The 13,555-nt window shown below is 40.3% G+C and overlaps 1 protein-coding gene across 3 annotated transcripts in view; it reads left to right on the top strand.

Annotated features, from left to right (window-relative positions):
• SMG1 (SMG1 nonsense mediated mRNA decay associated PI3K related kinase) overlaps nt 1-13,555 on the top strand; it is a 115,983-nt gene that overhangs the window by 79,106 nt on the left and 23,322 nt on the right. For all 3 annotated transcript variants that reach the window (XM_030578576.1, XM_030578577.1, XM_030578578.1), the window contains 10 exons: nt 987-1,235; nt 1,677-1,961; nt 2,715-2,859; nt 3,313-3,448; nt 3,822-4,052; nt 4,172-4,349; nt 5,207-5,368; nt 5,869-6,086; nt 8,663-8,817; nt 10,421-10,643. In XM_030578576.1, the coding sequence (XP_030434436.1) occupies nt 987-1,235; nt 1,677-1,961; nt 2,715-2,859; nt 3,313-3,448; nt 3,822-4,052; nt 4,172-4,349; nt 5,207-5,368; nt 5,869-6,086; nt 8,663-8,817; nt 10,421-10,643 (1,982 nt within the window). The remainder of the gene's footprint in view (nt 1-986; nt 1,236-1,676; nt 1,962-2,714; nt 2,860-3,312; nt 3,449-3,821; nt 4,053-4,171; nt 4,350-5,206; nt 5,369-5,868; nt 6,087-8,662; nt 8,818-10,420; nt 10,644-13,555) is intronic.

Here is a 13,555-nt window from a genome sequence, read left to right as displayed (position 1 = left end):
AATCTAAAAACCCTTAAGTCATTCTTCTATCTTCAGAAAAGAAAACTCCCACTTAATGATCATTTAAAGGGGGAAAAAAAAAAGGGTTCCTGGGAGAATAATGAAGGTTTAGCATGATCTGAAGCTCTGTACAAATGTGGGTTCTGGCAAACCAATTAGAAATATTTGAGCAGCTCTCATCTCTTTGAAGAGAAAGCAAGTAGTATACAGACTAAGTCAGCATACCAGTTTTTTACAATACTTATTTAGGAAGTTTTCACAGCTTTACAACATAGTGCCAAATCCAAAAGAGGTCCATTTCTTTTTGTTAGAATTTGATACAGAGAAAACTTTTGATAGAATAGAGTGGAACTTTCTGTCTATCTGGTCCTATCATATTGACATTGACCCCCAATTCCTTAAATGGATAACTGCATTTTATACTGGCAGCTGTCCCTTTTAGAGTTAAAACTCCCCTGTTTGAATTACACGGGGGAGCTAGGCAAGGATGTCCATTGTTTCCTTTACTTTTTACATTTCCATACAGAGGATAAAGAATAACAAATTTATCACAGTAAGAACGACAACACCTCGGAAAATAGCTTTATGTGCTAATGATGTAATAGTATCTAATATGAACATTTCCTTAAAATTAGTATCTAAAGAAATCCATGATGTCAGGAAACATGAGGCTTGAAATAAATTATAGTGGTTTTTATGTGCAGTTGTAAATCTGTAATGCTAGCTATTAATATTGTTGCCCAGGAAATCTTTCTTGCTTCAAAATCTTTTTATAATCATTCCAGATAAAACTCTAGCAGTCATACAGCGAATGTTAGAATTTATATGGACTAAGAAAAGACCAAGAGTGAGTGCAGTTTTTTTCCTCTGTTGTAATTGCATTCTGTATGTCGCTAGTATGGTGAGGAATCATCTACTGTGTGTTCCAAATGCAATTATTGCTGTAAAACAAGGTTTTGTTAACAAAAATTTGCTTTCTTTTTCAGAACAAACTGTCTCTGTTAGAAGTCATCTAATGGAACTGGGTCTAACGGCAGCAAAATTTGCTAGAAAACGGGGGAATGTGGCCCTGGCCACACGATTGCTTGCTCAATGCAGTGAAGTTCAGCTGGGAAAAACCACTACTGCTCAAGATTTAGTTCAGCACTTCAAAAAATTGTCAGCACCAGGTCAAATAGATGAAAAATGGAGTCCTGAACTTGATATTGAGAAAACAAAATTGTTATACACAGCTGGTTAGTGTTTGATAACCTCACACAGATACTATGGCTTATGGTGGTACTTGCCAGGTTGTTTTTTCCAAGAAATCATAATGGTTCAGTAAAGCTAGAAATTGCTTTTATCCCAGTAACTAATGTCTCAGTTTGAGTATTTTAAAATGGCTTTTCTCTTCAGTTGTTTAGATTTGAAGGAGGAGAAACTCTCTTTATTACAAATTGCTGAGAGTATATAATTGTTTCTATATTATAAGTTTAACTCTCACAAATATTTGGTCCTATAGTATAGACTCTTATAATACCCCAGTAACATCAGCAGATAGAAAAAGGCATTCTCTCATTTCTGTTCATAATTTGTTAAAGCTGCATCTGAAATTTGCGGAAGTTGAGATTACAGGGAAGTGCTTTGAATAAAACTAACATCTCTAGTAAAAATGTACTGTGTGTCTTGATATATAGGTCAGTCAACACATGCTATGGAAATGCTGAGTTCTTGTGCCATATCCTTCTGCAAATCTGCCAAAGCTGAATATGCAGTAGCTAAGTCTATTCTTACACTGGCTAAATGGATTCAAGCTGAATGGAAAGAGATTTCAGGACAACTAAAGCAAGTATACAGAGCACGACAGCAACAGAATCTCACTGGCCTTTCTACATTGTCTAAAAACATATATACTTTGATTGACCTGCCGGCTGTTAATACAATAGAAGAAGAATATCCTAGGATTGAAAGTGAATCTACAGGTAAAATTTCCTTCTTCTAGTTTATGCTTTGCCGGACTATATGGTTACTCAGATGTGATGGTTCCAAGAAGGGGTGGAGCCAGTTGCACTGGTAAAGTTTAATGTGGTACAACTGCTTTGCTATTTTAAAAAAAAAAAAGGTTTTTCAGACTTAAGATTTTACATAAAATTCATATTTTGGTGTGTTGTAGAATTTAAATACTAATGGGAAATACAGGAACTTGGAATGAATTCTCTACAGGCAGCACTATGCTTTGTTATGCTTTTGTGATAACTTTAAACTCTCACTTAAGATCTAGCACCCACACTGTGAATATAAAAGATCTATATTTGAATATCTTTAATAAATTTTAAAAATAATTATAAGGTTTTGTTTTTTTTCCTCGAGGGGTAACTGATCTTCTTTCTAAACAACTTTTATTTCTCTTACAACTGTGATGTGTTTTGCAGTTAGTAAAGTTGGTTGTTTTTAGGAGACTTCTCCAAGTGTCACAATTAAATTTTTCTTTGTTTGAATCTGGGCTTCCTATCTAATTTAGGCCTCTGTTCAGCACATGCTGTCTACCTGACTTGAATCTATATTCTCTTCTCTTTACCCTTCCTGTATCTCTACTCTCTTTAAAGTGATATATAGAAGTCTCAGTCTCTGAAGCACAGTATACTGGTATTTTGGAGATCAGTATTCTCATAAATGTGACTCAGATGTGTTGTTTTTGTGTGTAAACCGTTGTTGCTCTATTTCCACCACCACAGTAAATATTGGCGTTGGAGAACCTGACTTCATTTTGGGGCAGCTGTATCATCTGTCTTCAGTACAGGCACCTGAAGTAGCCAAGTCATGGGCAGCACTGGCTAGTTGGGCTTACAGATGGGGCCGAAAAGTAGTTGATAATGCCAGGTAAATCTATTATCTTTATTAAAAAAAAAAGTATTAATTTCACATTTGTTGAGTATATCTTAGCTCTCAATAAGTGTAATTCACCCCTGTGTGGTGCAGAGAGCCAAAACAAGACGGATGTACCACTTGTGTTCTGTTTTGATTGCTGGCCCTCCGAGTAGGGGTGAATTCACCTTGAGATGAAGCCTTAAATATACAGTATTAAAAAGGGTAAGTACACCTCTACCTCGATATAACGCCGTCCTTGGGAGCCAAAAAGTCTTACCGAGTTATAGGTGAAGCCGCATGGTATCAAACTTGCTTTGATCCGCCGGAGCGCGGAGCCCCGCCCCCCGGGAGCCGCTGCTTTACTGTGTTATATCAGAAGTCATGTTATTTCAGGATAGAGGTGTAGCTCTTTAAATATTTACATTAATTGTGGTTTTGGGGTTGATGACTTATTAAATGTTACAGTCAGGGAGGTGTCCGTCTTCTGCCAAAAGAGAAATCTGAGGTTCAAAGCTTGCTTCCTGACAACATTTCAGAGGAAGACAGAGAGAAAATCTATGGCATTCTTGGACAGGCAGTATGTCGTCCAGCTGGAATTCAGGTAAGTGGAAACTTGCATTCTTGAAAAATATTCCAGTTCATTCAGCTTGCCACTTTAGCTTTCCTCCCTGATTGTGTAGCGGACTATACAATCAAACTTCTTCTTCCAAAATAGCATACTGCATAAAAAATGCAGAAATTCCCAAAGGAATAAGGTATGTTAGTGATTACATGTGTATGGCATTATGTCTGCTCTGGGAGATTATAGCTATATTATGGAATGAGGCAACTGAAAACTGTGTGTACATATTTCAAATTCCTGGCTACCCTTTCCAGGATCAGCAATTTAATATACGTTGTGGAAAAGTTTTGTGGTCTTGTTCAAAACTTTTCTCATTCTTTCCTGTTAATATTCTTGCATAATCTGAGTTTAGGATGAAGACATGACCCTACAGATCACAGAAAATGAAGACAATGAAGAAGATGACATGGTGGATGTTATATGGCGTCAATTGTTGACTAGTTGCCCCTGGCTTTCAGATCTTGATGAAAATGCAACAGAGGGGTTAATTAAAGTGTGGAGAAAAGTAGTAGACAGAATCTTCAGTCTCTATAAACTGTCCTGCAGTGCATATTTTACCTTCCTTAAACTCAATGCTGGTCAGGTATGCATTACTTTCTGCTGTGGTGATGAAAGCTAGTTCCTAAACATTTTTAAAGCTCAAGACTCATGACAAAAATAGTATGGTCAGTTAAGAGTGCTATTTCTTTGTATAATATGTAGGTTCCTCTTGATGAAGATGATCCCAGACTACTTTTAAGAAACACTTCTGAACAAAGCACTGATGACGTTATTGTGATGGCAACCTTGAGATTGTTGAGATTACTTGTGAAACATGCTGGAGAACTTAGACAATATCTAGAGCAGGGACTAGAAACAACCCCTACTGCTCCATGGAGAGGTAAGGTCGTTTTAGCTGAATTATTAAACTGAATTTTGACAAACTTTTTTACTAAATATAAATAAACAGAAAACTTCTTATGAAACTTGCCTTTACAAACCTTTGTCTTTCAACCCTTATAAACCCTAAATTTATAACATTTTTATACACAATAGTCTGTCCCTCACCTAATAAGCAGATTGTTGTGTACTCTTCATCTAACACAACTTAACTTCTAAAAAGTTTTTGGTATTTCCCAAGACTTTTGCAAAGACTAACCTGCATTCAAATTTGAAAGACTATTTTAAGTTTCTTGTAAGAAGGTGAATGACCCCTTCCCAGCTGGGCCAGAGGGATTCACTGAATATCCCTAAATTACAGTGGTAACTGCTGGACAGTGGCAGCCCTTCCAGGAATGGGTGAATTCCTACCACTTCTTTCAAGTGCTAGGATTAGTCAGCAAGATGCAGTGACCTGACCATAAAAGAGTGATGCTGAGTGGAAATGGGTCTCTTCTTATTCCACTTTCTACACTGTCACAAAACACGTTTGTTTTTGGAGCTTCTAGTGATGCAATCCCTAAAAACTATATGACACTAACAGGCCCAATGTGCAGAACTCAATTCCTAGTGCTCTATTGTAAGATTTATATACTAAATATAATTGACTCTGCTCTTGAATAGTAGTGGTGGTGGTGGTAGTGAAATAATCTAGTACCCGTACAATTAAGAAATAGAGATCTTGCTGTGGTTTAAAGAAGAGGAGAATGTGACTTTTCAGTTTCTTGGTATAAAAATTACACACCACGGAAAATATCTTTCTGTGGCTTCAGTGTACAAAAATCAATGTAGCCCCTTTTTCTGTTCCTTTTTGTAAAGGTATTATTCCTCAGCTCTTCTCCCGCCTGAACCACCCTGAAGTATATGTCCGTCAAAGTATTTGTAATTTACTGTGTCGAGTAGCTCAAGATTCTCCTCATCTTATATTGTATCCTGCAATAGTGGGTACCATTTCACTTAGCAGTGAATCCCAGTCTTCAGGTATGGAAGGATTCTTTTTGTTGTTGTTGGGGTTATTACTTAATGCCAATAAGTAATTGTAGTTGGTAAATGCAAAATGAAATAATGTTCAGAAGGTCCAGTTTAAACAATTGGCTGAGAAATACAGCAAATCTATGTATATGTGCTGCTAGCTAGACTGCAGTATGTTTGAACTTTTTAGTGTTTATACAGTCAAATGCCGTTACAGTAAAATTGTTCTGATTAGTCTCATCACTTCGGTAATATCCTTTGATATAACACTCCTTAAGGCATGAAGTATTATGGACTACACCTGTGAACTGTCTAAAATTCTAGTACCTTGTATGGAGACCCTTTTGGCACAGCATAATTTTTTCATTATGATTTCATATACTATAGCTAAGCCTTTTATACTTCTATATGTTTGTGTAGTACCTAGCTTAATGGGCCCCAGATTCAAAATTTGGCCTTGGGATGCTGCTGCAATATGTATATTACTCAATGCACTTTTTCTAATGTAGGGAACAAGTTGCCCTCTGCAATCCCCACTTTGCTAGGTAACATTCAAGGTGAAGAACTATTAGGTAGTGAATGTGAAGGAGGAAGTCCCCCAGCTTCTCAAGAAAGTAATAAGGATGAACCAAAAAATGGATTAAATGAAGACCAAGCAATGATGCAGGACTGCTACAGCAAAATTGTAGAAAAACTGTCTACTGCAAATCCAACCATGGTGTTGCAGGTACAATAAATTGTTTTTTTGTAATTTATTCAGGCTGACTTGTAACCAGACATACAGTCTGTGAAATTATGTATGCTTCTTTGAGTGCTTGTACGTGTCCATTCCAATGTAGATGTGTGCACGCCCTGAGCACAGTTGCCAGAATTTTTTCCCTTAGTGGTATCTGTCAGGTCCGCTCCAGCGTCCCCTGGTGCCGCATGCTCATAGTGCTGGTATGAAGCCCTGCTGAGCCCACATCCCTTTAGTTCTTTCTTACCACCCATGACAGATGCTGGAACTTCCCTGTTTGCTCAGGCAATGTCTTCCAGTGGTTCTTGGTTCTTGTAGTTTAGCTAGTGTGGTTGTGGTGGTGGTGGTACTTTAAGTAGTTTGTGTGTTTTTGATGCCTCTGTACTTAGTTGGAAAGGCTTGTCCGCTCCCCAGTGCCGGGGTATGCCTCTATCACCGGACTTTAAGCCTTGCTCTTCCTGTGGCAAGTCAACTAATTGCATCTTCACTTGACCCACTAAATCGCCACCACTGCATCAACGGGCAGGGCAGAGTGCTTTCTTCCTCTCTGTGCCAGGAGAAAATCTGACTGCGGGAGTTCTGCATTACACACTCAATCTACCTAAGCATCTTACCTGCCAGGTACACAGAACCAGTTCACAGATCACCTCAGTAAGTCCTCCTCCACTCACCACGAGTGGTCCCTTCGTCCAGACATGGCAAGGGACATCCCCCAGAGGTGGAGGACTACCTTTCTAGACCTGTTCTCTACTTGTGACAACAGGAAATGCCATCAGTTTTGCTCCCTGAGGGGCCACAGCCTTGGGTCTCTTATTGGTGTCTTCCTGTTGGTATGGACAACCTACCTGTATTAACTCTCCCTCCCCCTCCTTCCATTAATTCACAAGGTTCTGTCAAAGATCAAGCAGGACTGATCACAGGTCAGCCTTATAGCCCTGGCATGGCTCAGATAGCACTGGTTCACCATCCTCTTAAGCCTTTTGGTGGAGCCCCTGGTCTGGCTCCACTGCACCTGGACTTGATCACCCTGGACCACTGTCAGCTGCTCCACCTGAACCTCAGTGCTCTTCATCTGATGGCCTGGAATCTTCATGGCTGAATCCTGAAGAGCAAGCTTGCTCAGAGCAGGTTCATAGATTACTACTAGGCAGCAGAAAATCTTCCACCCTGGCAAAATGAAAACGATTCTCCATCTGGTCTTCCCAATGCAGGGTTCCACCTATACAGTCCTCATTGCAACTTCTTTTGGAGTCCTTCTGTCTTGAAATAAGAAATGGCCACTTCATCTTCTATCTTAAAGTTGACAATGAATTGGTCTTTTCACACAGAATGGTAATCTGTTTTCTCAAAGGCCTGGAGGGGAAACCGATATCTCCTTGGGACCTAAACCTTGTCCTGCCAAAGGTGACAGGCCCGCCCTTCAAGCCGCTAGCAACATGCTCGCTGTTGCACCTCTCCTGGAAAGTGGCTCTCACTTCAGCCAGAAGAGTTTCAGAGATCTGAGGCCTCACATTGGAACCCCCATATATGATGATCTTCAGAGAGAAAATACAGCTGTGCCTGCATCTAAAGTTCCTCTCAAAATTGGTTTCACAATTCCATTGTAGCCCAGCAGTTTTTCTAACAATATTCTACCCTAAGCTGTATGCAGATGGGGAAGAACAGCATCTGCACTTCTTGGATGTTAGATGGCCCTGGCATTGTATAGTAAAAGGACCAAACCATTCGCAGATCAACTGTTCACGGAGATAGCTGAGAGAATGAAGAGGCTCCCCATCTCTGCCTAGAGGATTTTATCTTGGATTACTTCATGTATCTGGGCATGTTACGACTTTGTGGGAGTCCCTCCTCCACCTAACCTGACTGCTCACTCCACAGATCTCAGGTCTCTTCAGTTGCTTTCCTAGCTCAAGTCCCTCATTAAGATATCTGCAGGGCAGCAACCTCATCCTCCGGTGCACACATTCTCAGCGCACTGTGCCGTTACCCAACAAGCCAGAGACTATGCCAACTGCGGCCGCGCAGCATTGCAGTCAGTGTGTCCTTGAGCTCTGAGCCCACCTCCTGTGCAACTGCTTGTGAGTCGCCTACATTGGAATGGACATGTGCAAACACTCGAAGAACAAATGTTTGCAAACTTTTCTATAACTCTTGTTCTTCTAGATGTGTTGCACATATCCATTCCAAGACCTGCCTGCCGTTCCCTCTCTTGAAGCAATCGGTAAGAAGAACCTGAAAGGGGGCGGGGAGCAGTGGGGACCTTTAAACTGGTGCTATGAGCATGTAGCACCAAGGGGTGCTGGAGCCGATCCGATGGAAAACATTCCAGCAGATGTGCTCTGGGCACTCTCACACCTACATTGGAAAGGACATGTGCAATATATTTCAAAGAACAACAGTTACAGAAAGGTTTTAGTAACTGTTTCTTTTGGGTGGAGGGTTGTTAAAGTTTTCAGTGTAACTTTGATCGTACTGTAAGGATGTCATTCTTTAAAGACATTCAAGCTGCTATTAAATAGAAATAAAATTCTTGAACTTTAAGGACATTTTTAAATTATTTTATACAGGTTCAGATGCTAGTAGCAGAGCTGCGCCGAGTTACAGTTCTGTGGGATGAACTTTGGTTGGGAGTGCTGTTGCAGCAGCACATGTATGTCCTCAGACGGATTCAGCAACTGGAAGATGAAGTCAAGAGGGTTCAAAACAACAACACTCTACGGAAGTAGGTTTTCATGAATAACTCCTAAGTAAAAATTGGTGAGAAAAGACAGGTTGTCATTGCGCACTAGAATTATTAAATTGACCAGTCATGCTTTTCCTCCTAAATCGGAGGTCAGGGTGCCACAGCTCGTACTTTGCACTCCATTTGCACCACACAAAAGATACAAGGGGAGCAAAATACGCCAACACGTTCTTTGCTGTGGATTCCCCCAGTATGGAGCAGTCACCTGTGGGCGTAGAGCTAAGATATTCATATCCTGCTCCTTCTTCCCTTCTCACAGCCCCAGTACAGGCTCACGTCAGCTGTGTAGAGGTTTGTCAGGGATGTGGCTGGTGTACACTATCCTTCAGCTATTCACCTCTGGAGGGACAGCTAACAGCTCGTGTTAGGCTTGTACCGGAAGCTTTAATCGATTATCAGTTTTCAGGGTTTTTTTCCATTCCTGAGTTTTCCTGGATGGCTGTGTGGAGGAGGGACATTATGCCTTTTGAAGCACTTGTCTAGCCTCAGGCAGAATCAGATGAGCTTCAATACTGCGCTCCCTGTAATTTACTGCAGTCTAGCATGGAAGCAGACAATAAAAAAGCCAAAACTATTACTGCTTCCTCACATGCAGTGCTGTATGCAGCCGGGAAGGGAGCAGCAGCTGCTCAGAGCCCTCCATGTGCACACCAGAGCTGCTCCTGTGACTGGAGAGAAAGAAGTGACAGGTTGTGCCTTTTATTCCCCATAGTGATGGGGCTGATTCAAAGGCTTCCATTTAAAAAATTAGAAGCCAAAGCTCAGGGGACCATATTTTCAATATGTAACCAAATACTAATTTTCATCTTAACATAGTCACCCTCAAGGGCCACAAGTTTAAAGAACTGAGGACCAAAGATTAAAAGCAGTCAAGAGAGAAATGTCCAGTTTGTTGTCTCTTATTAATGTATGAGATCACCTTCATCATATATCTGTTTGATTCTAAGTTCGACACTGGTAGGCAAGATTGAAGATGACAAAATATACTTAAATTTAACTACTAACGCTTCTGTAATTCGTCTTTTCAATTCTAAGACATTTTATTTGGTATAATTTTGTACCCAACACTAGTGTGTCCATTTTTGAAATGTTAGACATAAGTATTTCTGGTACTACTGATCTGTCTCCTATTCTGAAACATCAACCATTGACAAGTTCCCAGTGTGTATTGCCTCCTCTTCAGAACGGCATCACAAAGTTTGTTTTGCACTGTTTTTTTTAATGAAGACAGGAGCTTAAAACAACAATGGTGGTTTTTTGACAATTATTTCTACATTTATAATATAATATAGAAATACTGTTAAGTGTTTCGGGCATACATAAGTAGCCTTTTTTTTTTTCTTCCTGGTATTAATGTCTGCTTGGCTCACTTCTGGATTTTTAAATATTGCTTGGTGGTGTTAAAATACATATTTTCTTCTATTTTATATTTATCCTGAAAGATTGGTATCTTAATTTTAGTCTTTCTATTTAACTGGGTAACCATCAGTGTGATGTATCCTATAATAAATATGCCTTTTGTTTTAAAATACTTCATTTTTAAAGCTGATATCGAATTATTTTTTCTCTCCTTCCTACATAGAGAGGAAAAGATAGCAATCATGCGTGAAAAGCATACAGCTCTAATGAAGCCCATTGTATTTGCTTTGGAACATGTGCAAAGCATCACTGCAGCTCCTGCAGAAACTCCTCATGAAAAATGGTTTCAGGACAACTATGGAGATGCAATTGAAAATGCTTTGGAAAAACTTAAGAACCCTTCTAATCCTGCTAAACCTGGAAGCAGTTGGATCCCGTTTAAAGAGGTACTGTATCTTCAACGTGCTAATAAAGAAAATTATATATACAGTCTGATAACTTCTTCTGCTACATTTGATTAAACTTCTTCTGCTACATATGATTAAACTCATTTTGTACTTGTTAGTGGAATGACTAATGTACCAGTCAAAGTTTCTTCCTCTGTTTCATGAGTTTGAATGTCACATTATTTTAGGGCTAGATCATAGCTGGTTGAATCTGGGAAGATTAATAAGAACAGATTTTTGTATCTTCATTGCAAGGCAAATATTTTTGTCTCAAGAGGGGAAGCTAACATTGGGAACTTGTTTAAAATCATAGTAGGGCCAAATTAGGGCAGTGGTGCTCAAATTATAGTTTGCAGAATGACATGCTTAGGAACCAGGTGTGTTAGGACAAAGGAAATATCCTCTCATGGATTAAGTAGACTGCAGGCTGAAGCAATGTGAGAGCTACCACTGCTTCAATAAGCATCTGTCCTCCGGAGTCATCTGACTATAGGTTGGCTTCATCCCTTGAAATTTTGGCTAATGTTCCATATGCATTTTTTTTATGCCCTCTCCAGGCCTTATAAGAGCTCTGTGATCAAATCCTGGTATTTTGCCTCTGCCACAAATACAGCTTATATCTTTACCCTGTCCATTACTAACTTTCCAGCCATTGTTAGTACTTTCCTTTTTTAACCTCTTACCTTCTAGTCTGTGGGATCCTGGAAAATGATAGGAGCAAGCAGCTATTTCTTTCCTGTTTTTTTCCCATGCTATCTCTTCAAACTTCTCCTCATCTCCTTCCCCATGAGCCTAGTCAGCTCAGAATCTGCTACCAAACACATTCCCTCTCTTGGAAGTCCAGCAGTGCTCCAGTCAGTTTTAACAGCAGTTCTCAGCCTCTCCAGTTTTTTACATGACATGCTTTCTACTACCTGACAGCCTTTCTCTAAAATCTCACAATTCTTGCAGTCTCTCCCAGTTCCTCCAGGTACTGGCTTTGCCATCTCAGTACTGGAAGACTTGGGCTGCTAAATCAAGGTAGGAAATACAGCTCTCTTCTGAAGGTTTCTTTGGTGTGACTTTGAGGTTATGAAATAATGAGACTTTTTTTTATAATCCCTCCACCAGTGCATTTGGCTGATATTTTTTCTACTGGTTGAAGCCTGCATTTGGAGCTTCAATAAGTTCCATGAACTACCATCCTGGAGTTGTTTTAGATGGTTTCATTAAACATCTCATCCCCAGCACTGTGTAGAGACAATCTTCAATGCTGGCAGCTCTGGACCTGGCAGAACATCTTGATCACCTACTGTAATATGGGGACCTTTATCTGTTAGTTGTCTTTTGTGGCAGGATGGGGAGCTACACCACCTCACTTCATCCCCCTTATGCCACTGAGTTCCAGCTCAGAGCCCTTCTTTGGAACATCCAGAACCAATCCTTCTCAGTCCCTTGCTGCTCCCTGAGCTTCCTCCTACTTTTCTTCCTCTATAGGCTTACCCAGTACCTTCTCCTGCTTCTCTCTTTTTGGAGCATTGGCTTCTCACCAGTTTCCTGGGATCCTCTCTGCAGTCCTGCCTCTCTGGCAGCTGCCTTTTCCCTTAGGAGTTCCCCCTCTAACTGAGGTACCTTTTTATCATGTCCAGGTGCTAAACTGTCAAATTAACTGCCTCCATGAGTTAACTTCTCCTAGGTGAACCTGAGCCGTTTCATTCCCCTTTGTGGAGCCTCAAGAGGTAGACTGTGCCCCTGACCCCTTCAGGGAACTAACTATCCTCTGACACCTACATATCTCTCACTTCATACCTGCTAAGTCTTAAGATATATCTTGTGACTCCTTTTTGGTCATATCCTATCCTGTTTTATTGCTGATGCCTTAGAAGGTTGTAGCAACAAAAATGCTCTTGCAGGCTGGAAAAGAGAACTGAAACCTGGTCTGTACTAAGATCTTACATTGGTGTAGCTGTGTGTCTTAGGGGTGTGAAAAATTTATACAACAGACCTATTACGGTATAACTACGTTGCTCAGGGGTATGAAAAATGCACACGCCTGAGCAACATAAGTCAGTATAACTATCCCCATGTGTAGACAGCGCTGAGTCGACAGGAGAGCTTCTGTTGACATAGCTACCATCTCTCGGGGAGGTAGATTAACGGCGCTGATGAAAGAAGCACTCCAGGTTGGCATAGTAGCATCTTCACTAAAGCCCTGCAGCAGTGCCACTAACGCGCTTTATGTGAAGGCAAGCACAAAGCTATACCAGCCTAACCCCTCCCACCCTCCCCCTCCTTAGACAGCACTAGGTCAATGGAAGCATTCTTCCAATCTGCTGCTTCTCAGAGAGGTGGATTTGCATATACTGGCAACAGAATCGCTCCTGTGAGTGTAGATAGTGTCTATGCTGAATCATGGCAGCGTTTTAAGTGTAGACATACCTAAAGAGAGAGAGGTTGTAAATGACGTTGTCCAACTGTTAAATGGCCAGAGCCAGCCTGGTAATTGAACAGGATTGGTAGATGGATGCTATTTAATATGTAAAGTGGTTTTCTTGAAGTTAGCCTGTTCTGCAAAACAGAAGTGAGGAAACGTGCAGATTTCTTGGTAGCAAGTAACACTCTAGTGCTCTGCTCTGCCCTTTTTGTCTGTTCCCAAAACAGACCTAGTACCAAATCTTAATAAATACAGGAACTAACCCCTTTTAAGAGCATTCCCTTACTGTAAATACAGTTATCTCTAAGCCAAAACCTTTTGTTAAAGATGGTGAAAATGTTACTGTCTCTGATATGTTTTGTCACCAATTATTATAAATATAGATTAATACATCAGTGAAATGGAAGAATACATGGCTTAAGAAAGCAATTCCTTCCTTCCCCCCAAAAGTGGAAAATCTATTTGTTTTTGTAAATGTTTACCACTACATCAGCTTGAA

This window comes from Gopherus evgoodei, chromosome 10 (assembly GCF_007399415.2).
Source record: "Gopherus evgoodei ecotype Sinaloan lineage chromosome 10, rGopEvg1_v1.p, whole genome shotgun sequence".
Lineage (NCBI taxonomy): Eukaryota > Metazoa > Chordata > Testudines > Testudinidae > Gopherus > Gopherus evgoodei.
Note: the sequence above shows the minus strand (reverse complement) of the source record. Positions and strands in the feature narration are given on the sequence as shown.